Genomic DNA, 24,106 nt, shown 5'->3' on the forward strand with positions numbered 1-24,106 from the left:
AGCCCCTTAAATCAAATTAAGCAGTGCATCCAAACAAGACGCCCTTCAATGACCAACATAAAAAAAAAAACTTTAGCTTAGAGGTTCTATGTTGTTTTATTTTTCACTTAAGACAGATAAAAATTTACAAATATTGCAAAGTAGATTGAACAATTCAGGGAATTCGCGTGGCACAATTTCTGTAGTGGGTGAACCGCAGCTCACTGTCCTCACTCGTGGCACTTTCGCTGCTCTCCTGACGCACAAACTTGACGGCCGGATAGACCTCCTCCCATTCCGATTCGCTGCGACTGAGGACACCTCGTCGTCGCGGCGTTGTGAAGGAGCTCTCCTGCTGTATTCTGGCGGTGGCAGCGGCTGGCGCCGGAGGCATCGGATTGTTCAGCATTTGGGTGACGCTCTTGGACAGACGAATCGACTGGATGCGGTTGTAGCCACTGCCCGTGGGCTTGTAGCGTTCCAGCCTTGATGTGAGGCGCGCCATCTCAGTGCTCATCCACTCGGGAGCGCGCATGATGGTCAAGTGCGACGACGACTGGTGGTCAAGTAAACCGAGTGGAGAATCGGTGCAGACCTTTTATAGCCAAGTGGTGAGGGTGACATAAGTGAGGGGGCACAGCAAATCAATACGGCTTGCATTAAGCGAGGTTAGTTAGGGCCCAGCGGCTTGGGTTTCCACCCCCAGTGCTATTGACCTATTAACTTATCAAACACTCGCCCATGTAACACCTTCGATTATTGCAACAAAAACTATACATAACATTTAATTAAGAACTAGGCAAACGAAGAACGGCAAGGGACACAGAGAGAGACAAGTTAAATAAGAATAACAGAATAAAAAAACCACTAAATTCGAGCTAATGGTCAGTGGGTCAGTGCATCGAAGATATGCCAAACTGTGCTATATACATAATCTAATGTCGAGGGTCCCTCCGTCTAGGACACCTTGCAGTTGTCGTCGTGCAAGCGATCGCCATCGAGCTGAACATCCTCCTCGGCGGTGGAGAATATGCCGCCCTGCAACACCTTGTTGACGGCGGCACGAGCCAAGTAGCCCGTGGTCTCCGAATATGGCAGCGAGTAGAACGCCTTGAGATCCTCCTTCTTGGTCTGCTGAGGCTGCGGCTCCGGCTGCAACTGTATGTTGTTGTCCTTGCAGTACATGGCAAACGCCTCCGCCAAGATGCCGTCCAAATCAAGAGCTTGTTTGAAGTGCAGCTCAGGATTGCTAAAATCAACAAGCAAAAGTAATGTTTTAGCTTTCCAATTCAAGTTAAATTGTGTAAATAATTTAAAAAATAATATTCTTATAAACTGGACTTTTAAATAGATTTTATAGACGTTATATATAAACAAAGTGTTAATTTTTTAAAATGTTTGCTTAGTAAAACTTTTATAAGATTATAAAAATCTCTTTTTTAGAGAATCTAAATTTTTAAATTAAACATTTTTAAATCTTAGTTAATCTTTAATATTTTCTTTAGGTCTTACCGATTCAGAATAGTGGCCACAATGCACAGCAGTTCCACGGTTATTTGACGCCTTTCCGGTCGATCAATGCAAATCAGAGTCTCTTCGACCAGCAAATTGAAGGTCAGCTCGCCGCGACTCATGTTGGTCAGAGTGGGAGTGGCGGGCAGGTGATGACCCTGGGTCAAAATACCCTGAGGCGTTCTCTGGAGGATCTCCCAGATTTTGTTGTAGAAATGTTTGGGCACACGGCACAAGCAGCCCTCCAGCTGACGGCGTTGTAGGGTAGTTAGCCTTTTTAGGAGATATTAATTTATAACTTATCTTAATAGCTTGATATTTCCACTTACTTTTCCTCCACAGCCCACTCGCTGACGGTTAGAACTTTCTGAAGCAGTATGCGGACTTGGAAGGGCGACAGATTGTCCACATCGATGCTCTGCTGACCCGAGATTTTCAGATAGATTCGCATGGCCTCCAGCACCCAGCCAATTCGAATTTTCAGTATGCCACGGAACATGGACGGATTGGTGGCTATCAAGCGGCCACAATAGAGCACCACTTCCTGCTGCAGTACCGCCTGGATGACGTCGTACGGCTGGACACTCGTGTACATGACATTCTGAATCTCCGCCGGCGTCATCGGCTTGTCGAACACCGTCTCCTTCTGGCCAATGATGCCCACGGTGAGTTCCTTGCCATTCACCAGCACAGTGGTAATAAACGGACTGATGGAGTCCACGATGTGGTGGAGCAGAGAGGAGCAGTAGCGTACGGCACGCCAGTAGCGCAGGGAACCAGCGCGATGGTAGAGCTGCGTCAAGGCCGTGCTTACATTCAGACCATTCACCTCAAAGTGCGGACCCTCGCGGTTCAGAATAATACCCCATAGTTGGCACAAGCAGTAAATGGAATCGGTGTTTCGCAGTGCATTTATAATATCCGGCGTGGGTTTGGTATCAAAGTGCTGGAATAAAGATAAAGTATTAAGGAATCAGGAAACCTAACAATCGTTGAACTCAATTACTTACCGCAACGGAAATCTTCTCCTCCACGTAAGTCAAAGCTTTGGGAACATCTGTCAGGGATTGATAGCCAATGTACTCGTGGTTAATCTGCGAGAATGCATTCTCATTGTCGGTCAGATCGCTCTGATTCATGAAATCCAGATGCTCGATGCAAGAGCTGCTAATCAGGTTCTGCAGGCGACCGATGCGAACTTTCATGCCGTCACAGTAGCCCTTCTTGAGCATGGCCAGCAGGTCGAGCATCTCCTTGAACTGCGGATCCCGCATGTGCTCCTCCCGGATGAGCAGGCACACCGTGGGTCTGCCCGACAAGCGCCAATATTTGCCCACGAACTGCAGCTCCGTCTTGATGTCATCGATCAGCAGAGCCATGTCCCGATACAGATAGAAATCGGAGACCTCGAAGATCAGTGGATAGCAGAGAACGGTCATGCCGCAGATGCGATACACCTTGCTGGTGCCCAGGGATCCCACCGGTCTCGATGGACGACCGGACAAGCCAACCTTGTTGTTGACTCCCAAATGTTGATAGACTTTGATGAGCTCCGTGGAACTCCAGATTTGCACAGGTTCCACCTGGTCAAAGAAAAGTGGTTAAGAATGCTGTTTATTCTTCAAAATTGATTAAGACTTACCTCATGGGGCGTCTGTGTTTGGATGCCATAGGTGGCCATCATGGCCTGCAGTCGCATGGACTCGGCAATCAGGACAATCTGCACCACAAGATCAGTGGCAGTTCCCTGTAAGGATTACCAAAATACTGTTACAAAGCATACAAGTTTCTCAGATTATAAATTAAAAATGTTAGGATGCAAGGGGCCAATTCAAGATTCTTGGTTTTAATCACATGACAAGAAAATTTCGACTAGCCAAATGCCAAAATGCAAAAACACACAAAGGGGAATATAAAGTGGGAAGAGGATCTGGGGGAATACTAGCAGAGGGGTAAAATTGTGGGATGTAGTGGGATTTAAATAAAAGTTAAAGGATTTTAACATGCCAAACATATATATTAGATGGCATTAAAGCCAAACAAAAGAATTTGGAAAACATTTTAGAACCTTCTAAAACCTTATATTTAATACGTTATTAAGTGCAATTTTTAGGTGGTTATTCATAGAAAATTCCAATTAACATAATCTCTGCCAATTTAAGCCCTAACAAAATTAGAAGACCCAGCCCAGGCCCAATAGTACAACCACCAATTACCTTTTTGTCATCCAATATAATAGGTATGCGTGGTTTCTTTATACATAGTATGGAATTTTTAGTAGAGGAACATATGGATATTTAGCAAACAGCAGTTAAACAGTAGTATTAAACATTTTCTAAGGGCTGAAGCAAAGCTGCTGTCTTTTGGCATTTTATTTTCAAGCGCTGTCCCAAAAAAATAACATTTGCAACTAAGAATGCTTTGCACATTGGCGGGCGTGATCAAGTTGTAGAACGTTTTAAAGCCAATTCCCAGTGTTAACACCTTGGTAACAAGACATTAAGCCAAATCAAGCTTGATCGTTCTATGGCTTTTGGTTAATTACATGAATTAGGAACTGCAAACTACGTAAATAAACCCAATCGTCTGGTGACAAATTACTTACAGTGCCCGGTTTAGCCTATAGAGCGTGTGTTTATGTTGATTTTTAAACAAAATATGCAGTATATTGATAGGTATATAGAGAGGAAAGAAAACCGAAAAGAGTAAAGAGAAAACTTTTGATTTAGATACCAAAAAGAATTTGTTCGCTATTATACAAATAAAACGGGAGTACAGAAATAATAATTCATACTGAAAATAAGCAAATAATCATTTCTATAGTGTAGGTGTGTGTTTTGATCGTTTTGTTATATTTTTTCGATCCGTGTGTCTTGCCGAACATAAAAAAGCCACAATAATGTAACTAGTGATCTTTGGTGCAGATGTGTCTGTGGTCTAAAAAGCATAATTTAGTTTGTACACATACGAATTCTATATAATTTTGAATTTAGATTTGCAATATTCATGTTGATATAGCAGGACGTCTACTTACTTTGTGTTTTTCGTCAATAGCTTTGCCCTGTTATTACGAAACCAATTAGTTTACAATTTGGGTTTTTTGAACGATTTGATTTTGTTCATTTTGGATACATAGTTGTGTGGTAGCAGTAGTATGTGGTAGTGGTTGGTAGTAGAGAATGAACAGAATGTAGATAGAATTAAATATCGAGAGCCAATTATTCACTTAACCCATACAAAGTACTAAGGCAACAGAACAGAACTTATGTGTAATAGTTTCCAATTGGGAGCGAACGCAGACACACACGGCACACACACAAAACTCATCAGCGGCAGCGGCAGCAGAAGCGGAGGCACCCAAAATGGGCAAGTCCAAAACCCTTTTTACTTTCAAAACCCCACGCTATGAAATGTGTGTTTCAATCACCATGTATACAGGCATAGGCTAAGTATTTAAAACCAAATGTTCTTATAGTAAAGAGCTAGTTTATCTTGACTTAGATAATGAAGAAGTTAAAATTGGAAAACTCTGCCTTTGAATTAAAGTTACAGTTATCACTTCATAGCGTTCAACACCCTACACATTCCCTGATTGCAACTCACCTGGAAGGCGGAATACCGACCCGCCCTTCTGGGGCGATTATAGCTTGGCAAATAGCGACGAATTGGATCCAATTCGTTGATGTGCAGTAGTCCTGCGGTCAGCAGTTGGGCTATGATGAAGAAGGATTGTCCCCAGAGGAACAGCGACTGCGAGGGGGCACGCATGTAGGAACCATCTCCGTCCGGGGCATAGTACATCGTCACCACGGGATCGCCATTGACATCGGTGCGCAAACAGCGTCGCAGATCGTTCTGGAACTCTTCGATCTGTTCATTGTTGTTCTTGAACACGCCATCGATGATCATGGCTATGAAAAAGAGCGGCCATTCGCATTCCAGGCCTTCGAATTCCTTCAACTCGCCAGAGTGATAATAGCGACGTGATTTGTCCTCGTTTTTGCTGAGAAATCCATCGCGTGTGAAGCGCTTGAAGCCCATTTTGCAGCGCAAACGGTTGACAACATTTTGTTTGGTCTGCTCCACCAGGCGGTCCTCATGCGAGGCAAAAGCTGGGAAGGAAAGTGTGAGCAGTAGTGAGGCATCCACACCCTGGAAAAGAAGGAAACCAATTTAAAGTTTACACATCACAAAATACAAAGTAGCTAACCTTAGAGCTGGACTCCCTGGGCAGCATGGTTTCGAAAATACTGCGATTGCGGTTGTGCGCATCAATGTCCACATAGACGACGCTCCACGAAGCTCCCTTCTCGCCGAACAGGTTGCAGCCATTGATGGCCTCCAAGGCGGACTTGGCCATGCCAATGGACGAGGCATGGATCTCGGGGGTGCCATTGTTATACTTGGAGCCACGCTCCCACATGCCAAAGTCGGGCGTACGGTACGCACGCTCCACATAGTACACCAGATTCTGGACAAAAGCCACCTCGTCGTGGGTGTAGATGATCTGCAGGCCAGAGGTTATCATTTGGACGAGGAACAGCAGATAGAGAGATACCTAAGGGGGGGATAATGCTTGTTTTTAGGTATATTTTGATCAGCAATATGCCTGCACTCACGCAATCGATCTGCAGGTGGTTGTAGAACTCATCCGGATAGATCTTCTCGCCGGTGTGCAGCTGGAACTTGCTGTGCAGAGCATGCTGGTTGGACTGGCGCTGCTTGAAGAGCTCCACCCGCGATGCCTGCTTCACCCAGCACTCCAGAATGCCGCGCATGCACTTCACCGTGCTCTGGCCCAGCTCGTAGGATTTGCCCCGGTCATCGTCGATGCGCCGGTAGGCCTGGTACAAACTCCAGACGGCGGAGGCACAGTAGACGCTGTCCCGCACGGAACCCACCACCTGGTCGGTGCTCATCACGGGAAACAGCCCGGTGATGGGGCTCTGGTAGCGCAGCAACTGGCGCTTAACTGCGGGAAGAGAAAGTGTTAGAGGCTGCTACCGATTATCGCCGCTTGATTGGCAGTGCAAATAAACAAACGATTCTGTTTACAATCAAGCTTGGGGCGTCGACATTTCGCGATGATTATTAATAGACGCCTTCAATTGGTGCTCAATTGGTGGCCGCCCCACACACAGACAACTGTTCCAAGGTTATATAAATCCTCACCGATGCCATAGTAAATGTCCAGCTGCTTCACGGTGTCCTCGTAGTTGGAGGTCTTCAGGAACTGGTCCAGATTGATGTCCTCCAAGCTGTTGTGGCGTCCGCTGTCCGGAGCACCCGAACTGCCGCCTGGAGTTGTGACCGAGAGACCGAGGCTGGGGGATGAAGATTAAGATATTTCTTTACTTCTAAGATACATTTTCAATGTTTTAGCACTTACGATTTCGGCACATTACGCATTGTTTGGTCCTTGCGCTTTAATTGCGCTCAAGAAAATGTATCAAAGTCAAAAAAAAGTCAAATGCTTCTAACAGCTGTTTTCCACAAGAGCAGCTTTTTGGTAACATCTGGCAACGCTGTGCGTTTAAATTAGAGATGGAAGTTTAAGGCGGTAAAATTTAAATCGCAGTTCAAATTGAAACACAAAATCATGGAAAAGTACAAATGGTTAGTTGATTTTGACTGTGTACCCATGTAATTATTACAAAAATAACAGTACTTCATTTGTATTTGATATAAATTTGAAAAGCTCGAAAAGCGATTTAGGGTTACCACCTTGACTTTGTGAGACTCTCGCCGATAAGTCTCAGTTTACTTCGCTATGGTCACACTGCTACCGGCTTTCTTGTTGTATGCGATTTGTTTTTGTGCTATTTATGCGTTTGTCCTGATCTTTCTCCTGTCAAAATGCGTGCGCCTAATGCGCTCCTGTTCCTCCTCGCTGTCCTGCTTCTCCTGCTGACCTTCGTCCAGGGAACCCTCGCTCCGGACAGCCAGAAACCGAAGAGCAAACATAAGGAAAGTACGATGCGTGGCGGTCCCCAAGACAGCAATGTTTTCGATCTGGGATTGGTAAATCACGAACCCTTGGCCAAGGACATCGTGGCCAACCACAGGGGCTATTTCAAGGACACAGGACTAAGACGCTTCAATGGCACCACCTTGGGCTATGTGACCCCAGTAAGTACTACCACTTTTTGTGTACGTATTGCTATTGTAACTGCATTGTTTACTTTACGTGTAGTGGAACTCCCATGGCTATGATGTGGCCAAGATCTTTGCCAAGAAGTTCGACATCATCTCGCCAGTTTGGCTGCAGATTGTGAAGCAGGGGGATCGCTATTCGGTGGCAGGAACCCATGACATCGATGCGGGCTGGGTGACCGATGTCCGCAGGAAGGGAAAGCAGGCCCACAACCAGCGAACTGTAAAGGGTACTACTGTATATGCTTTAATTTTTGTTATCTTATGCTAACGCTCCTTAAATATCAGTGTTTCCTCGCTTCATATTCGATCACTTCACCGATCGGGACATTAAGCTGCTGCTTAGCGATGCCCAGGAAAGGACGAAGGTGAACGATGTCCTGATCAAGTGCTGCAAGGACAATGGCTTCGATGGCCTGGTCCTGGAGGTGTGGTCCCAGCTGGCTGGGCGCATTGATGACAAAATTCTCTATGCACTGGTTCTGCAAATGGGTGGGTTTTGTAATGATTGCCCTACTTAGTTATTAATGAATTAAGGAAAAACTTAATCTTATATTTACGTTTGGTTTCTTTCTTCAAGCATATTTATGAAATTATTTCTTTTTTTCAGCCAAAGAACTCCAGAAGCAGCAGTTGCGTCTCATTCTAGTCATTCCTCCGTTCCGCAAGGACACGGGCAATCTTTTCGGGGAGAAACACATGGACAAGCTGTACAAGCACATATTCGCTTTCTCCCTGATGACCTACGATTTCTCCAGTGTGCAGCGTCCTGGAGCAAATGCACCACTCTATTTCGTCCGCAAGGCTGTAGAGACAATCGCCCCAGAGGGATGTTCTGATATGGCGGCAAAACGTGCTAAAATTCTGATGGGTCTGAATATGTATGGCAATGATTACACACCCGATGGCGGAGGACCCATCACCTTCTCTCAGTATTTGGATTTGGTGAAGCATGTGAAGCGGCATCTGACTTACGATGAGCGGGACATTGAGAATTTCTTCGAAATCAAGTGAGTTGTTATTTGCTTAAGTTAAATGTTGAGGGGGTTTAATATGGACAACTTTCAGAAACGAAGACGGTCGTCACATTGTTTTCTATCCCACTCTCTACTCAATCAACGAGCGAATAAAGCTGGCCCAAGAGTTGGGCACAGGCATTTCCATCTGGGAACTCGGGCAGGGACTGAACTATTTCTACGATCTCTTTTAGTTAGCTTGTAAGCAGCATGCAATGCACAACATATATTCCAAATAAACTGTCCGCTATTTTAGCTAATGCGCTTCTTACAGAACAGATTATGTACAATATGTTTTAATCTGGCTTTAAACTTCATATTTTTTATGCTAAACTTAAAAGTTTGCAATCGAATAACAATTTTTAATAAAATATTTTCAAATTAGCCGCCCAACTTTTCCAGCCCTCGTAAGACAACCTGCCGCCGCTTTACAACACTGGCAAAATTATCGAGTGTCGCTAAGCAAACATGGTTATCGAGTGATTCCCTATTGTTTTTAAGCTAAATTTGTTATTATTTTTGTAGCCGGTTAAAAAACGAAACATGCGATTTCTGTACGCCTGCTTTGTGATCGTGCTGTGCGCCCTGATCTTCTGCGAATACGTGGCGGACTTTGTGGTCCTCCAGAAATGCAAGTGGCCGGAAATTAAAAGGAAGAAGTATGTGGACGATCCGCTGAGGGCGATGATACTGGCGGATCCCCATCTTCTGGGACCGCATCGTGGCCACTGGTTGGACAAGCTCTACCGGGAGTGGCACATGACGCGTGCTTTCCAGGCGGCATCACGGTTGTTCCAGCCGGATGTGGTCTTCGTCCTGGGGGATTTGTTCGATGAGGGCGATATGGTGAGCGACAAACAGTTCCAGGAGTATGTGTGGCGCTATCTGAAGATGTTCCACCTGCCGCCGGGGATTCCGCTCATCAGCGTCGCCGGAAACCACGACGTGGGCTTCCACTACAAGTAAGTCAACCAAATATACAGACTCTTAATTTCCTTTATTCATATCAATAATCTTCCAGAATGCATCCATTCTTTATGTCGCGTTTTGAGAACTATCTAAACAACTCCTCGGTGCACCTGTACACCATCAAACAGATCCACTTCGTGGTGATAAACTCCATGGCCATGGAGGCAGATGGCTGCATGTTTTGTGAGCAGGCCGAGGATGAGCTAAAGAATATCTCGCGGACGCTGCACTGCATGAAGTATCCGCTGGAGGCGGAGTGCGCCCGCACCAGGCGACATCCCTATAGTCAGCCCATCCTGCTGCAGCACTTTCCCACATACCGAATATCGGATACCATGTGCGAGGAGCACGATGCCCCGTACATCGAGACGTTCCGCGAACGCTTTCATGTGCTCTCCAAGGATGCGACGGATATGCTGGGGGAACTACTAAAGCCTAGACTTGCATTCGCCGGCCATTCACATCACTTTTGCCACAGTGTCAATCGACTGGGTATTGATGAGTACACGGTGGCCTCCTTTAGCTGGCGGAACAAAGTCAATCCCAGCTTTATGCTGGTGGGTTCATACGTTTGCAAACTCTTGGAACTTGTACTAATAATCTCCTATTTTCAGGCCACCATCACCCCCGACGACTATGTTGTTTCCAAGTGCAAAATGCTGCCGCAGCAGTTCGTCTTCAACAGCTACCTAAGTGCTGGCATGCTCTGCCTGATTGTCATCGCGTTGCAGGTGCGCAAGTGCATCAAAAGCAGAGGACAGTCTTCGGCCGCTGATCATCGGAAGGTCAATTAGTTTGTATGTACGAACGAGCCTACACGAGGCGCATCCTCTTTTGTGATTTACGCCTGATTGGGGCTTAGTTTAGAATAGATACAGCCAGATTCCAGACTCAGATCCCAGATCCAGATCCAGACAGTGGTCATATCATTCCTGCTGCTTTGCAATCGCTTAACTATATTCTAGGTGTAAACAATTCGGACAATTTGTGTATGATCTATTTATTGAATTTATCACAGACATTATGCTTGTAAAGTCACACGGAATACATAATGAGACACAGTCTGCTGACTACAAATCGAAAATGCCAAAGAATATTGCTTGAACATAAGCTGGAAAGTGAAGAACGGATACGATCAGAACAATTAAATAAAGCTATATTATAATACAATAATTACACTACGCTAATGATTGTGCACTCTGGATATGGAGATGCAGATTCATAGGTTCCTGTACTTCGGTTTGTGTTCACCAATCCAATAGCTGGATCGCATTGTACTAGACTAGGATATTTTTAAAATAACTACCAAAAAGCAACTACAAACTACGTACTAGGCCAACAAGAAAAGTGTGTGGAATACAATGCCACAGGTATAGGAGCTCGATTTCTCGATTGGTTCCATTAAGTTTGGCACAGGGTATTATGGCTCGCCAATTTTAGGAGACGTTTATGAGGTTTTTGTGCGCCTGCGCATTAAGATTGCGACCGTTAAAGCATTCTTCTGGAAGGAATCTAAGAAAAAGAAATGTTTCGATTAGAATTATACAGAATATGATTATAAGGCAAGCTGTATTCGAACCTGTGAATCACTGGCGATATAAGATCGGGATCCAGAGTCTTTATATTCGTCGGTTTGGTCACAAGGGAGACCAGTGCACCCACCACGACGACAGTGGCCACTCCAATGGGATTAATCCAGTGGTAGGACAGCCGATACAGTGGGAAAACTTGCTCCTCATCCACCCATACATTTTCCCGAAGCGTTACATTACCAACGCATCCCTCCACCGACACGGGAAGTTTTTGGGAATTCAATTCACCCGCTGCAATGGTAAACTGCGTTCCGAAGGATATCCATCCGGCGAGCAGAGCACTTGCAATTCCGCCCACAGCAGTGCCCACAGTATTGGCCCAGGGAACGAGCATTCCCAGGGTGAACAGGCCAAAAGTGGTCCCAGCTGCGATGGCCGTCATTGAAGTGCAAATGCTCAGAATTCCACTCAGTTGTTCCAGGACAAACACCAGTGAAAGGGCCACTATACCAAGAACTATAATAGTTGACTTGACCAGAATGGTGGAGGCTCTTTCACTTGGTTGCATCTTGAAGCAGCCGCGAACTACATCCTCCAGGATCACCAAGGAAGTGGAGTTGAGAACTACGGAAAGAGAACTCAAGGCGGCTCCGAATATCCCAGCTATGAACAAACCAGACATTCCATAGATGTGACCCACACTCTGGACGACAAAGAGCGGCAGGAGTTGATCGTCGTGCTGAAGAGGAATAAAAGTAAGTAAAGATCAAAAGTTAATTATTATTTACTCACCGTAATTAGGCCCGCACTCAGAGGATCACAATCCTTGTACATCTCAAAGATCAGTAGACCCACATAACAACAAACCGAGACAAAGGCAGCCACTCCAATTGTGAAAATAGCCATAGAAGCTCGGGCTTTTTTCAGCGAGGGGAGAGACATGTATCGCTGCACCATGGTCTGATTGACGGCATTAAAAGATGTCCAGTAGGAGAATCCACCGATGAGAACGCTCCAAACCGTATGACGAACATATGGTGATGGATTTGTGTTGTTAAAAATCAATCGACCACCCTTTGCGGCATCGTCAAAAAGAGCGTTCAAGCCGTTGGCATAAACTGTTGCCAATACCGCCACTGCCAAAACGGAAAGAAACATCACCAGCACCTGCCAGGCATCTGTGTGGACCACTGCCTTGATCCCTCCCTGGAAATATATTATTTATTTTCATGGCTAACCATGTATCATACCCTCTTAACCTTACCACAAAAGTGTAGAAAACACACACGACCACAATTACCACAGCAATCACATGGAGATTAATTCCAGAAACTGCAAGATTAGGAAAAGATTAGAGGAATGGTTTAATAAAGTAACAAATATAGCTTACCCTGATTCAGAGCTATGGCTGGAACATACACAATAAAAGGCAGAAACAGAATCTGAAATCGGATCAATGATTACTTAAGTAAAGATATGAACTCGGACTTTGACTTACCTCATCTAGAATAAACATAAATGACGCTATGCTTCTAATGACCGAATGAAAACGCATCTCCAAGTACTGAAAGTAAAAATGTCATTAAGCTTTTAAATAATTGGTTAGTCATCATTGCCGGCACTAAAACGAACGTCATTTGGACTTTTTTTTCGGGCTATCTAATAGTTCGAACACAATTGTCAAGTGGCAGCAAAATACTTTACAATTAATCAGAACGGACACATGGAGAAACAGCAAAAGCGTCGCAACAAGTGGGCGAGAGCAAAGTCCAAGAAATTCCACTTGAGGAGGGTGGTCTCCGACTTTCAGTTAATTAAAATGTTCACTACGATTTCCAGTCAGTTGATGGCAAATAAATTAAAGAGTAAACTAGGAAGACGGATACAAATACTCTATCGTTCTTATCTCCCAATGCAGTCATATTTCTTTTTTTTTTGTTTTAGTTTCAAGTTTTTATATCCCTCTAGGGTATGAAAATGAAAATCTAGACAAAGTTAATAAAAATCAAGTTCCCATTTGTTAAATGTTTCCATAAAGAACAGCTTCACTTTTACTGTAACCATAAGCTACCCGACTTATTGGACTGTAAATCAATAAATCAGTTTCTAGCATTTACGAATGTCGTACCTCATACGAAGAGCCTACTTGAAGAGCCGAGAACACGGGTATGTAGACATAGGAGACGGCAATGCCTTGCAGCACGATTGCGATGGCTATAAACCAATATTGAGTGCCATAATTGTAGATTTCAGAGGTAGTTCCCAGTATCGTAACGCCCGATATATAGCTGGAAATAAAAGGCTGCAGATTACAGGGATGCTTAGGGGGGGTAAAATATCATCAATAATACCTGGCTATTAAACTCATAGCAACAGGGAAAACTTTCAGATTGCGTGACCCAAGTAGGTACTCGCTCATCTTCTCCGATCCGAAATCGTTTTTTCGCCTTTCTGGCATTGTGGTCGGCAAAGTGGGTTCCACCTCCTCGAGTTTCCTCTTGCTCTTCCTGCAATTAACACAATTGATTGCCAATGTTTTCGTGGAATTGAAGGTCACTCACTTGATGCAACCGAAATAGATGCCCGTGCCGGTGGATAATACGATCATGCCCAGAAAAACTATATAGTCCACACTGCCAAACCTGTAGGACTCCATGCCTTTCTTGGCCACCTGTTGAACAAATATAATTTAATTATGGTTTTCATAATCTTTCCGTTCTAAATGTACATTACAGGTAAATGACATGTTGTTTAATATCAGCTGGGTCTGAGATTCTCAAACTAAATTATATATTCTGTGTGAACAAGTGCGCGAAATGGACTTAAAACAATATAATGATTTGCACGTCTGGGATTATGGGCATAAAATTGTAATTGCCTTATGTTATCTGAATGAGTTGTAGAACGCAAATTAGATACACCCAGCTCTCATGAACGGACTGTCGCAGACATTATATGTTTTCTTTTAGCAACGTTTATAAACTTTGAAATACCCATGCTAATGATAAGTATCCCGGCTCTTTTTTATTACCCCTTGTTACATTTTTATCTCTGTTAATTCTCCTCATTTCATTCATTTCCCTATCAAAATGTCACGCTATAATCAGATTATTTAAACTGGCAGACTTTAGTCTGTAAAACCGAAATCCACCATTCTCCATGTGGAGTCATGGGAATCAGGTCTTATCAACATCTGCCAGTTTATTACTCATCAAATATCAAATCAAAGCGGTCTGGCCAATCTCAATGGGCCAGTGACTTTAACCCTGTATTGTTTATTCAACAACTTTTGCAACCGTATACAAAATACAAAAACTTTTTTAAATAGTAAAGGTAATGGCATTGTCACTAATAGATGCAAATGACATGTTCAGACTACTTTAACCTTTTATAATGTTATTTATACGTTTGTATTTTAATGCATAAATTAACTTTTTTAATAATAATAATCAAATATATAAGATTTTGTTTGTGATTTCAGTTCATTGACACCTGGGCAATCTGACGCCAGGATCAATCGGAACCGATCAAATCTCAGTTCGACGAGAGGAGACTTTAACCTTTTACGCAATATCTCGAGCACCATTATCGCCCTGGACTTGGACTTTGTAACACAGATGCCGGGTCCCCGCTCCCCAGCTCATAAATAGCTTTGAATATTTGGGACCGGCGAAAGGTGCGAATACGTACCGATTCCATGTTGCTAAAGACCGGCAACGATGGGTATTACGATGGTGATTCCCGGAACTGGAGTAGCAAACCAAATGGAAAATTGTGCGTCCCCCACGAAAATCAACACCAAAGCAACACACGATAAACGGGCAGCAGCAGCAAACTACCAACAAATGCGCGAACCGTAATGTGAATTGTCTTGTGGCACAAAGGGTCAACGGATTTGGTTTAATACCATGGGTGTATTGGGAATGGTTTTATAATTGCAAATTAATTACACAAAAGCACAAAACATTGTCTGAGCATAAAAACAAAACTCGAAAATGTAAATCGCGGCGCCGAAAGCGAGAGTGAGGGGAAAGTTTTATCGGTCTGTTCTGTGTCGGTTCTTTCAAAAGCGAAATATTCCACGTCTGAGCCGAAGCAACGCAACAACATCAACCGATTCCGTTCCCGAACTGCAACTGATGTGAACGAGCGAATCGAAAATAAGAGCCACTGGGCCAGCTGCTTGGCTAAAAACAAGTAGGAATACAAATACATCGAGAGTTTCGACTGGCTTTTACCCTTTACTCAACATTTAATACTCGAAATCTGTTGGAACTGTAAATATAAACACGCTATAGATATGTATGCTTTGTTCATCTGTTTCTTAAATATGCCTAATTTTGTCTGCTAATCACAAACAATATAACGAACTTAGCATACCCCTGCTTTCTCCGAGTACTGGGTGCAAAAAAGCTTCCTCTCCCTCCCATTTATTCAGCCCGAGGGTAGAGAGAGTAAAAGAGAGGCACCGTGTAACTGTGGGAGAGGGGTTTTGGCGAGAGTACAAGGTGGGTGAGTGAGATTGGGAGAGAAAGCTTCCCACGGCTTTTGTAATCTTCGTTGTATTATGTCAATGCGAGTGGTCTGCTTGACCATTCGATCAGCTATTAAGGAAACTTATGAGAAGAGTGATGCATTTTTATTTCAGTTCACCCATTTTTATGTTTTGAAAGTATTTAAAAACTTTCAAATAATCCAAAAACATGAATCCATTAGGTATTTTCATATGCGACATCATTCAAAAGTGGTACTATTGTTTTAATGTATTTTAAAAATAAAAATACATTCGTTTTTGTAAATTAAAAGTAAGTTTAATTACTTGTTTCGCGTTTAGTTACTATAGGTTTTCTTAATTCATAATAACTGTGCACTTGTTTTTCGTATTTATTTAATATAAGAATGTATCATTCTAATATTATATACACCCTTGTTCGACTAAGCTTGTCTTTGATCTTTAAAAGGCAAAAGACTAAAATCTTGATCTCCCATAAACTACGACTAAAAGGTTTTAGCTCCAGGATGTTAAAATGATATTTCATAGTAAGGTGTCATATGTTGAATTGTATATGTTCGAAGACTTCTTTTTATGGTTTTCCTTTCGGTCAAATCGGCAAATAGTCAATCAATAGCGAGTGTCAAGTCTTCATGAGAGAACTATTTACAATGAGAAAGCGCAACAGATAATTGAACAATTGTCAGTGTCAGACTTTTACCACCTCTCCATTGGCACTGCGCCGTGAGTTTCCCTTGCGGAATGTAATTGGATTAGGCAGCAACCAAGTCCGATACCCAGTCTCAGTATCAGTCCCAATCGCGACGGGAGCACCCGTTAGAGCTCCAGATTGCTTCGAATCCGTGGTCAGAGCTGGAGGATTGGAATTGCATAATCTGGAAACATGAGCAGGGCGAACAACTCGAAAATCGTTTTCAAGCGGAAAACGAGCATCGGAAGCAAGAGTAGTCAGCTAATCGACTATGAGCGCATCCAGGGGGAGTTGGAAGCGGTGACTCCGACAGCCTCGCCTCCACCAGCTTTACCTCCGAATAGTGGTCAGGGAAAACTCATGTTGAAGCTGAGCTCCGCCAAGATTTCGCTTGGCAAGATCTCGCAGATTCCGCAAAATAGTCTTCAAGCTGCTTCCGTGACAGATGCAGTGCGTCGAAAATCGGCACCACAGCTCTTAGCCTTTACCATTGCACCCAAAGTGGAAGCGATTTCGGAAACGCAGGCTCCATTAGTGCCCAAGCTGCCTGGATTTGCGCCAAGTAGCGCCATTCGACGTTCTAGGACATTAGGTTTGTCAAATGGCGCCCAAGCAGGGACAACTGGTCTACCCACTGAGGACCTTGGGCTGCAGGATAGGGAAAGTTGCAGTGGCAGTGAGCCCACCAGCAGCTTGGCCGGAGGTGGTAGTTCCACTTCGCCAGAATCCCTACTAGATAATATCCTCAGTGGCGCCTCCTCCGTATCCGTCCAAAGTAGCAGCAGCAGTCAGGCGAGTAATGCCACGGTGGCACAGCCCATTAAAGCCAAGGAGCAATTGCTGCCGAAAAGGCTGCTGAGCCTGAAGGCTTCACCGCAGTTAAGGATCTCGCCACCCACGCCGGACACTAGCCAACCCAAGTTCCAGATGCTCCCTCAACTCCTTCTGGCAGCCTCTCCAAGGCCAGAGATCTTCGAAGTCCCATCGCCGCTAGTCATGAGTCCCTCCCGGTCGCCCGCGGTCTCCCCAGCAGTTTCCCCATCACCAAGTATTACCTTGAGACCCAGTACTCCCCCCGAGAACACCATAACCTTTACGGATGATCTCAAGTGCGGCATATGCCTGGATGTCTACACGGACCCCAGAACCCTACACTGTCTGCACTCCTTTTGTCTGCAATGTCTGGTAAGCGAGAATTTCAAGGACGAGACGTTCTGGGATCAGGATCAAGCCCGCAGTGAGGATCCCTCTTGCTATAGCCTTAAATCGGAGATGGGTGGATCTAGTGCGGAACTCACGGCTACGGTTTCACCCGCCAGGCAGCGAGGAGCAAGTTTAAGTCTTAGAAGAAAGAAGTCTATGGATCGCCTTGTAATCAGGGTAAGATTGTGATATAATAGAGGATCGATTTACTCTAAACAACCCACATCTTATTAACCAGTCCAAGAGTGAAGGCAAACGATCGACAAGCTCCTTTGGAACCCGGCTGACCGGAAGCTTTGTAAGCGAAGCTCACACTCGATGCATCCGCTGCCAAAGCTGCAACTATCCCACAGATCTCCCATTGGGTGGAGTGCGTCAGCTTCCACAGAACTATTTGTTAGTCAGGCGCATCGAGGCCTTGCGATTGCAGGCTGGCGAGGATGTAATCTCCAAGGTCTGGTGTTCTCTTTGCACCGACGAAATCAGTGTAAGTAGCTTGAAGTCATTAAGTCATATGTCATATGTAAGGTCTTACCCCCTGTTTCTTACTCCAGGCCACCTATCATTGTATCAGCTGCACCCTGAATTTGTGCACCTTGTGCAAGGAGGCACACGAGAGGCAAAGGACCACTGCAAATCACCGGATGAGGAGCATATTGGAGCTAAGGCGAGCCAGGAAACAAAAGCAACAGCAACTGGGATTGGGAGACAGTAGCAAGCTAGTTCTTCGATGTGGAATTCATACAAACTTCGAGTTGAAGGCTTTCTGTACCCAATGCCGTCAATTGGCCTGCACCGATTGTTTGGTGCTACTCCATAAGGGTCATCGCCACGAGACTATATCCCGGGCGATTGGACATCAGGGAAAACTCCTTAAAGAAGCTACGGATCAAACTCGTCCGCTTTGTCAATATGCGGAGCACTCCATCGAAAGGTTGAACGAGATCGCACGTGGAATAAACGCTAGGTGCGACGACATCCAGAATCAAGTGGAGCGTTACATGCAAAAGTACATCGAGGCCTTGGAGGTGCATCGTAGGACCCTGCTCCAACAAATCAGTAGAGCCAGGGAGTCCAAAGTGGAGGTTGTACTCAAGCAGCAACTGGATCTGGGTGAGATTTTTTTTGTAATTTTAATTGATTTTTAGTTAACTGGTTAGTTCCAAAGAGAAACGCACACAGCAGGCTCTGGATGCAGTGCGATTTAGCCAAGAGCTGTGCGAGATTGGCGCCGATGTGGAGATCCTGAGTTATGCGGCTATACTTCTTAGGCGTTTGGAGTATTGCCAACAATTTAAGCCGCCAGTCGATCCGAAGGTAGGGTGACCATCAGTTTGCTTAAAAAAATGTTCACTCCACTTTCTTTCCAGATCTCCGACTCCCTACACTTCTTACCCAAAATTCGGGCTCCGTCTACGAAAGACCAGCGTGATATTCCTCTATATGGCATCATCACCATGCAGGTGGTGGAACCTGGCTTGTGTACCTTGGAATGGCAGGGGTTTTCCCAGCTGCGACTCCACAAAAAGGCAGATCTTCTGTTGCACTCCAGAGATGCCGACGGAGTTTCCCTTTGCCACGGGGGCTTGGAGATTAACTGCATGCTTAAGTACAAGGAATCGAGCTCCAAGTTTCTGCCAGTGGAGGTTTCGGACAACAGGGATGGCACCTACAACATATCCTTTACGCCGGATGCCCAGGGTGCGCTGATCCTAACGATCACAATCAACGAGCGGCCCATCAAGGGAGGTCCTTTCACCTTCCAGGCGCGTCAGGTTCGACCGCACACGGGCATTTACCACTGCTGCTCCTTCTGCTCCGGAAAGGGCAACCGAAGTGTGTTGTGCTCGTGCGAGGGTCGAATGCCTGGATATAGTGGCTGCGGTCATGGACATGCTGGACATCCCGGGAGACGCCACTGGTCCTGCTGCGGAAATGTGCTCGAGAACTCCGAATGCAATGTGGCCAATAAACTTCTAAATACTTAAAACTCTTCACTAAGTATGGATCACTTATGAAACCTATGTATGTACTTAGTAACTATACAGTTCAACTCAATTAGTTTTGTTTTAAGCTTAAGATTAATTTTAGATCCAACAACAATGAATTGAAACGATTAAAGTCGTATACCTAAGAGAGTATTTCAGGTCCACAAATGCATTGCAAAACATAAGTTGTAAAATACCGGAGGATGAGGACAAACCCTACATATGCCAACAAACCTGGCCTCAATACTCACATAACAGCGCCTAAACCCAAGCGGTGACCTTGAAAATTGTAAGTGGGCAATGAAGTAAGGACTATACCTGCCACATGGTCAGCACATGCATTCGACCTAATCGAACGGAAAATAATGTTGGTTTATTCATGAAAATTTTCATCATAAATACAAAAATAAATCCTTCATAAAGTGGAAGGGCTCTCAGGGTTGTCGGTTTTCTTGGACAAAAAAATAAGCAATCCTATTTATCCATTTAGCCTTTATATCCCCATAGACAAAGTCTCAGGAATTAAGCCAAGCTTGTGGAATATCGTGCAACAATAAATATCACCACCCTTCTCTGCGCTTCTCACGCTTCACAGCTAAGCTTATCAACGGAAATCGATTGACATTTGTTTATCTTTTATTCATTGAAAATTGTAATCACAAACACAAACATGAATCCTGGACAGAAATATAAAGGTTTTACGAGGCTTCATTTTCAATTGCCTGCTCGAAAGCCTGAGATACGTCTACGTTGTTGTTTTCTTCGCTGGGTAAATGAACAGGCTTAGCCTCATTCTCGTTGTAAAAGGTTAGGTGCTCCTCGTAGAAGTGGATCACCATCTGCGGGATTTTCAGGTTGGCCACTGAAGAGGGCACCATTTCTGCCTGGTCCTCTCCTTTGAACTGTATTAGGAATGTCAGGCAACCGTTGTCCGAGGCGCCCAGAATTTTTTCGGCCTCCAGACCACGGTCGAATCCGGTAGAGCCGGTTGGCACGAAATCAGTGCTTTCCTGGTCCACCTCTGTTGTGCGTTTTGAAAACACAAAATAATAAGAGTTGGAGTGAAAAAAAGGTGTCTTATGATTCTACTATTCTATGTTTGTCAGCTGGAAAATCGGTATTGAGAAGTATGTCTTTACAATTTTACCTATTTGTGTAGGTATTATGAAACTCAACTAGGAGGCTCTTTGCATGGTTCTCTAAAGAGTAACTCATTTGTTTGAATTGATTTCGAACTTAAATTATTATTATTTTGATTTTGAACTTTTCTGTTATTTCTTGGCTTGATGGTAGGTTTCTAACTTCAAAATTACATTCGTTTCTCAGCTGAAGACCTTATATGTCAACTAAACAGTCTGCAATTGGATGTAGAAATGTAGTTTCTAGCAGATGAAAAAACAAGGTTATGTTGCTCCTTTAGACCTTTTAAGAGCTGTCTAAGCTATGGAAGATTGACTGTAGCTTTGCCCCAACCTCTAATCAGGATGTCTTAGTTTACTGTTGGTATTTTTTGCGCGGCAAAACGAGTTTTAGTGTAGAGAAAAAATCTTATTTTGTATGTACTCTTTGGGAAGGGAAATTTTAAGGTTACGGCTTAGTTCTATTTGGGATAGTGGCCTACCTGTTGGTTCCTCCGACTTTCTCTTGCTCGTAGTGGCCGACGATGTGCTAACGCGTTCAGGAGTTTCCTGGGTTTTGGCACTGCTGTTGGGTTGGTCCTTTTGCTGAGGATTTAGATCGGTTGTAGACGGAAACCAAGCCAGTATAACTGTAGCATCGCACTTACCTCGTCCTTGTGGCCCAGCTTATACTGCTGGATGAGGTCCTGGCAGTAGAGATTGCTCTCGGGCTCCCAGGTGTTCTCTGTTTCGGCGTAGCCCTTCCACTTGAGGTAGTACTCCACCTGCGGGTGGAAAATGCCGTAGTAGGACCCGAAGTTGGGGGAAATTCTGACGCGGATCACTTACTTTGCCCTTGCGGACCCGCTGATCGATGATCTTCTCCACTGTGAACACCTCCTTCTCCTCGCCATCGAAACCCTTGCCGAAACTCTTAGGATTGTCGGATTTCTCTCCCATTTTGTTTGTACTTTAAAAACTTAGCACGGGTAAAAAAAATTGGCGCAGCCAAACGCACACTAGCACATGCAACCTTTGAGTTGGTTTTACTTAAACAAATTCAAATCAAGAACGTTAAAATAAACTCAACGCCTACTTTGCAATAAACCAAGGAGAAAAATGTGACACATTCGTCGCCTGCTGCATCGTGCATCGTATGCACTTTTATCGAAGTAAAAGCCTATATTCCCTATAGCCGTTAGATATAGACAAGACCTCGGACTTAAGCCAAGCATGCTTTATATACAGTGCACCTATATATAGTCATTATCAAAGCCTCAGGAATATCACCATCCTAAGCTACGCTTCTCAACGGAAATCGAGCAGCTATTATCGACTGTCATTGATCTTGTTTATCTTTATAAATGAAACCTTTTTTTTTCGTCTGGACATAAGATCTTTTATTCATTGAAAATGTTGTTCATAAATACAAACATGAATCCTGGACAGAAATAGAAAGTTTGTCCGAGGCTGCATGAGTAGGGAGGGGGGCTCGTAATCGCCTGCCCGGAGGCCAGAGATAAATCTAGTGTGGTTTTCTTCGTTGGATAAATGAGCGCTCTTGATATTGATGAAGCAACTTCAGAGCAGAGCCTAATCCTCGTTGTCTGAGTACCAGGACAGGCGCTCCTCGTAGAAGTGGATCACCATCTGCGGGATTTTCAGGTTGGCCACTGAAGAGGGCACCATTTCTGCCTGGTCCACTCCTTTGAACTGTATTAGGAATGTCAGGCGGCCGTTGTTGTCCGAGGCGCCCAGAATTTTTTCGGCCTCCAGACCGCGGTCGAATCCAGTAGAGCCGGATGGCAAGGAATCAGTGCTTTCCTGGTCCACCTCTGTTGTGCGTTTTGATTTGTTGCTGGCTGGCGCTAAATAAAAATGAAAACACAAAATAATAAGTGAGAGTTAGAGTGAAAAAACGACGTGCCTTCCATTCTACTATTCCTGTTTGGCAGCTGGGAAATCGGCATTGAGAATAATTTACAATTTAACCTATTTGTGTAGGTATCTGGTATGTATGTATACCACTTTTGCATAAATTATGGGTGTAGTAAAATGTTTTACTCTGTAAATACAACTGAGAGGCTCTTTGAAGGGTTCTCTAAAGAGTAACTCTCATTTGTTTAAATTGTTTTCGAATTTCGAATTTAAATTATTAGTATTTTATTGATTTTTAACTTTTCTGTGATTTATCGGCTTGATGATTGGTTTCAAACTTTAAAATTACATACGTTTCTCAGCTGAACACCTAATTTGTCAACTAAACAGTATACCTATTAATGTGGGTATGCAGGATAAGTTTCTAGCAGATGAAGAAAACAGGGTGCTGTTGCTCCTTTAAACTTATTTTTAGAGCTGCCTAAGCTATGGAAGTTTGACTGTAGCTTCAGCTTTGCACCAACCCGAATGAGGTTGACTTAGTTTACTGTTGGTACTTTTTGCGCGGCAAATCAAATTTTAGTGTAGAGAAAAAACATTTTTTTGTAGGTACTCTTTGGGAAGGGAAGTTTTAAGGTTTACGGCTTAGTTCTATTTGGGATAGTGGCCTACCTGTTGGTTCCTCCGACTTTCTCTTGCTCGTAGTGGCCGACGATGTGCTAACACGTCCCGGAGTTTCCTTGGTCTTGGCACTGCTGTTGGGGCGGTCCTTTTTGGAAGCCGCCGCCTTTTCCTGAGGATTAAGATCGGCTGTAGACGAACCCAAGCGAGCACAACTGTACGAAGTATCGCATCGCACTTACCTCGTCCTTGCGGCTCAGCTCATACTGTTGGATGAGATCCTGGCAGTCGAGATTGCTCTCGGGCTCCCAGGTGTTCTCTGTTTCGGCGTAGCCCTTCCACTTGAGGTAGTACTCCACCTGCGGGTGGAAAATGCCGTAGTAGGACCCGAAGTTGGGGGAAATTCTGACGCGGATCACTTACCTTGCCCTTGCGGACCCGCCGGTCGATGATCTTCTCCACTGCGAACTCCTCCTCCTCCTCGCCATCGGAACCCTTGCCGGAACTCTCAGGATTGTCGGATTTCTTTCCCATTTTGTTTGTACTTTAAATACTTCACACGGATAAAAAAAAAAAAATTGGCGTAGCCACACGCACACAAGCACATGCACTCTTTTAGTCGGATTTACTTAAACAAAACTTGCGGCCATTTGATAGATAGAAAAAAGATAGAAAAAGAACAACTAATCTTCACTTACACTAGTAATTTAATTTGCAGCAGCCGCTGTGCTGACGCCAGGAGAATTTTTTATAAAATGATAAGTCTGCAAAAAAAATGCGCCTTCCAAAGTGACGCCGGTGAAACAGTGTGCAGAAATACGCGCTGTTTGCCAGTACTGCGCGAAAAATTATCGATTGTTGAAAAATTCGATGTATTTTCGACATTCAAAAATGTAAGCTAGAAATTATAAAAGTGTCTGTTAATATTTATTT

General features: G+C 44.2%; 8 protein-coding genes across 13 annotated transcripts; 3 read left to right on the plus strand and 5 right to left on the minus strand.

Annotated features, from left to right (window-relative positions):
• Positions 1-77: 77 nt before the first annotated feature.
• LOC108149341 lies at positions 78-631 on the minus strand. The gene has a single exon (XM_017276829.1). It carries the CDS (start codon positions 512-514, stop codon positions 155-157), a length of 360 nt encoding a protein of 119 aa, XP_017132318.1. The 5' UTR covers positions 515-631; the 3' UTR covers positions 78-154.
• Positions 632-735: 104 nt separating this feature from the next.
• On the minus strand, positions 736-6,991 carry LOC108149339 (probable phosphorylase b kinase regulatory subunit beta). Of its 4 annotated transcripts, XM_017276825.2 has the most exons (12): positions 6,881-6,991; positions 6,664-6,815; positions 6,111-6,463; positions 5,702-6,049; positions 5,095-5,643; positions 4,526-4,552; positions 4,097-4,111; positions 3,134-3,238; positions 2,502-3,074; positions 1,821-2,437; positions 1,492-1,764; positions 736-1,228 (listed from the first exon to the last, which is right to left on the minus strand). In XM_017276825.2, exons 1-12 carry the CDS (start codon positions 6,898-6,900, stop codon positions 937-939), a joined length of 3,324 nt encoding a protein of 1,107 aa, XP_017132314.1. In that variant the 5' UTR covers positions 6,901-6,991; the 3' UTR covers positions 736-936. The 4 variants fall into 4 exon arrangements, with proteins under 4 accessions (XP_017132314.1, XP_017132316.1, XP_017132315.1 ...); XM_017276827.2 differs by lacking the exon at positions 4,526-4,552; XM_017276826.2 differs by lacking the exon at positions 4,097-4,111.
• Positions 6,992-7,270: 279 nt separating this feature from the next.
• On the plus strand, positions 7,271-8,936 carry LOC108149241 (chitinase domain-containing protein 1). Its single transcript, XM_017276677.2, has 5 exons — positions 7,271-7,620; positions 7,685-7,874; positions 7,933-8,136; positions 8,255-8,654; positions 8,713-8,936. Exons 1-5 carry the CDS (start codon positions 7,348-7,350, stop codon positions 8,852-8,854), a joined length of 1,209 nt encoding a protein of 402 aa, XP_017132166.1. The 5' UTR covers positions 7,271-7,347; the 3' UTR covers positions 8,855-8,936.
• Positions 8,937-9,127: 191 nt separating this feature from the next.
• Positions 9,128-10,802, plus strand: LOC108149433 (metallophosphoesterase 1 homolog). Its single transcript, XM_017277006.2, has 3 exons — positions 9,128-9,622; positions 9,682-10,186; positions 10,244-10,802. Exons 1-3 carry the CDS (start codon positions 9,204-9,206, stop codon positions 10,421-10,423), a joined length of 1,104 nt encoding a protein of 367 aa, XP_017132495.1. The 5' UTR covers positions 9,128-9,203; the 3' UTR covers positions 10,424-10,802.
• Positions 10,614-14,963, minus strand: LOC108149432 (sodium-coupled monocarboxylate transporter 2). 3 transcript variants are annotated; one of them, XR_005977872.1, is made up of 11 exons: positions 14,852-14,963; positions 13,723-13,832; positions 13,513-13,668; positions 13,290-13,449; positions 12,660-12,725; positions 12,552-12,603; positions 12,426-12,493; positions 11,954-12,367; positions 11,209-11,900; positions 10,961-11,141; positions 10,614-10,740 (listed from the first exon to the last, which is right to left on the minus strand). XR_005977872.1 is itself a non-coding variant. In XM_017277005.2 (10 exons), exons 1-10 carry the CDS (start codon positions 14,858-14,860, stop codon positions 11,066-11,068), a joined length of 1,803 nt encoding a protein of 600 aa, XP_017132494.1. In that variant the 5' UTR covers positions 14,861-14,963; the 3' UTR covers positions 10,614-11,065. The 3 variants fall into 3 exon arrangements, 1 of the variants encoding a protein (XP_017132494.1); XR_005977871.1 differs by having other exon boundaries at positions 10,807-11,141; XM_017277005.2 differs by having other exon boundaries at positions 10,614-11,141.
• A 294-nt stretch (positions 14,964-15,257) lies between these two features.
• On the plus strand, positions 15,258-19,911 carry LOC108149431 (tripartite motif-containing protein 45). The gene is made up of 6 exons (XM_017277003.2): positions 15,258-17,745; positions 17,807-18,055; positions 18,123-18,681; positions 18,737-18,885; positions 18,939-19,593; positions 19,660-19,911. Exons 1-5 carry the CDS (start codon positions 16,558-16,560, stop codon positions 19,554-19,556), a joined length of 2,763 nt encoding a protein of 920 aa, XP_017132492.1. The 5' UTR covers positions 15,258-16,557; the 3' UTR covers positions 19,557-19,593; positions 19,660-19,911.
• Positions 19,912-20,197: 286 nt separating this feature from the next.
• Positions 20,198-21,740, minus strand: LOC108149273 (heterochromatin protein 1-like). The gene is made up of 4 exons (XM_017276716.2): positions 21,524-21,740; positions 21,343-21,459; positions 21,178-21,280; positions 20,198-20,577 (listed from the first exon to the last, which is right to left on the minus strand). The coding sequence occupies exons 1-4, from the start codon at positions 21,632-21,634 to the stop codon at positions 20,255-20,257; spliced, it is 654 nt and encodes a 217-aa protein (XP_017132205.1). The 5' UTR covers positions 21,635-21,740; the 3' UTR covers positions 20,198-20,254.
• Positions 21,741-22,046: 306 nt separating this feature from the next.
• On the minus strand, positions 22,047-23,999 carry LOC108149483 (heterochromatin protein 1). The gene is made up of 5 exons (XM_017277101.2): positions 23,872-23,999; positions 23,597-23,726; positions 23,416-23,532; positions 23,225-23,345; positions 22,047-22,542 (listed from the first exon to the last, which is right to left on the minus strand). Exons 2-5 carry the CDS (start codon positions 23,705-23,707, stop codon positions 22,268-22,270), a joined length of 624 nt encoding a protein of 207 aa, XP_017132590.1. The 5' UTR covers positions 23,708-23,726; positions 23,872-23,999; the 3' UTR covers positions 22,047-22,267.
• Between the last annotated feature and the right edge of the window lie 107 nt (positions 24,000-24,106).

This window comes from Drosophila elegans, unplaced genomic scaffold, assembly GCF_018152505.1.
Source record: "Drosophila elegans isolate 14027-0461.03 unplaced genomic scaffold, ASM1815250v1 contig_814, whole genome shotgun sequence".
In the NCBI taxonomy this organism is placed as follows: Eukaryota; Metazoa; Arthropoda; class Insecta; order Diptera; family Drosophilidae; genus Drosophila; species Drosophila elegans.

Coding starts and splice junctions, on each gene's coding strand:
- LOC108149341 (XM_017276829.1), bottom strand. CDS start 514: ATGCGCGCTCCCGAGTGGATGAGCACTGAGATGGCGCGCCTCACATCA.
- LOC108149339 (XM_017276825.2), bottom strand. CDS start 6,900: ATGCGTAATGTGCCGAAATC. Junction 6,050..6,110: donor ACCACCTGCAGATCGATTGC/GTGAGTGCAGGC, acceptor TCCCCCCCTTAG/GTATCTCTCTATCTGCTGTT. Junction 2,438..2,501: donor AGGAGAAGATTTCCGTTGCG/GTAAGTAATTGA, acceptor TCTTTATTCCAG/CACTTTGATACCAAACCCAC.
- LOC108149241 (XM_017276677.2), top strand. CDS start 7,348: ATGCGTGCGCCTAATGCGCTCCTGTTCCTCCTCGCTGTCCTGCTTCTC. Junction 7,875..7,932: donor CAACCAGCGAACTGTAAAGG/GTACTACTGTAT, acceptor CTTAAATATCAG/TGTTTCCTCGCTTCATATTC. Junction 8,655..8,712: donor GAGAATTTCTTCGAAATCAA/GTGAGTTGTTAT, acceptor GACAACTTTCAG/AAACGAAGACGGTCGTCACA.
- LOC108149433 (XM_017277006.2), top strand. CDS start 9,204: ATGCGATTTCTGTACGCCTGCTTTGTGATCGTGCTGTGCGCCCTGATC. Junction 9,623..9,681: donor GACGTGGGCTTCCACTACAA/GTAAGTCAACCA, acceptor ATAATCTTCCAG/AATGCATCCATTCTTTATGT. Junction 10,187..10,243: donor TCAATCCCAGCTTTATGCTG/GTGGGTTCATAC, acceptor TCCTATTTTCAG/GCCACCATCACCCCCGACGA.
- LOC108149432 (XM_017277005.2), bottom strand. Junction 12,726..13,289: donor AAGTAGGCTCTTCGTATGAG/GTACGACATTCG, acceptor TTTTACTTTCAG/TACTTGGAGATGCGTTTTCA. Junction 11,142..11,208: donor ATATCGCCAGTGATTCACAG/GTTCGAATACAG, acceptor TCTTTTTCTTAG/ATTCCTTCCAGAAGAATGCT.
- LOC108149431 (XM_017277003.2), top strand. CDS start 16,558: ATGAGCAGGGCGAACAACTCGAAAATCGTTTTCAAGCGGAAAACGAGC. Junction 17,746..17,806: donor TGGATCGCCTTGTAATCAGG/GTAAGATTGTGA, acceptor CTTATTAACCAG/TCCAAGAGTGAAGGCAAACG. Junction 18,056..18,122: donor TTTGCACCGACGAAATCAGT/GTAAGTAGCTTG, acceptor TTCTTACTCCAG/GCCACCTATCATTGTATCAG.
- LOC108149273 (XM_017276716.2), bottom strand. CDS start 21,634: ATGGGAGAGAAATCCGACAATCCTAAGAGTTTCGGCAAGGGTTTCGAT. Junction 21,281..21,342: donor AGCTGGGCCACAAGGACGAG/GTAAGTGCGATG, acceptor CTAAATCCTCAG/CAAAAGGACCAACCCAACAG. Junction 20,578..21,177: donor AAAGTCGGAGGAACCAACAG/GTAGGCCACTAT, acceptor AACGCACAACAG/AGGTGGACCAGGAAAGCACT.
- LOC108149483 (XM_017277101.2), bottom strand. CDS start 23,707: ATGGGAAAGAAATCCGACAATCCTGAGAGTTCCGGCAAGGGTTCCGAT. Junction 23,346..23,415: donor AGCTGAGCCGCAAGGACGAG/GTAAGTGCGATG, acceptor CTTAATCCTCAG/GAAAAGGCGGCGGCTTCCAA. Junction 22,543..23,224: donor AAAGTCGGAGGAACCAACAG/GTAGGCCACTAT, acceptor ATTTTTATTTAG/CGCCAGCCAGCAACAAATCA.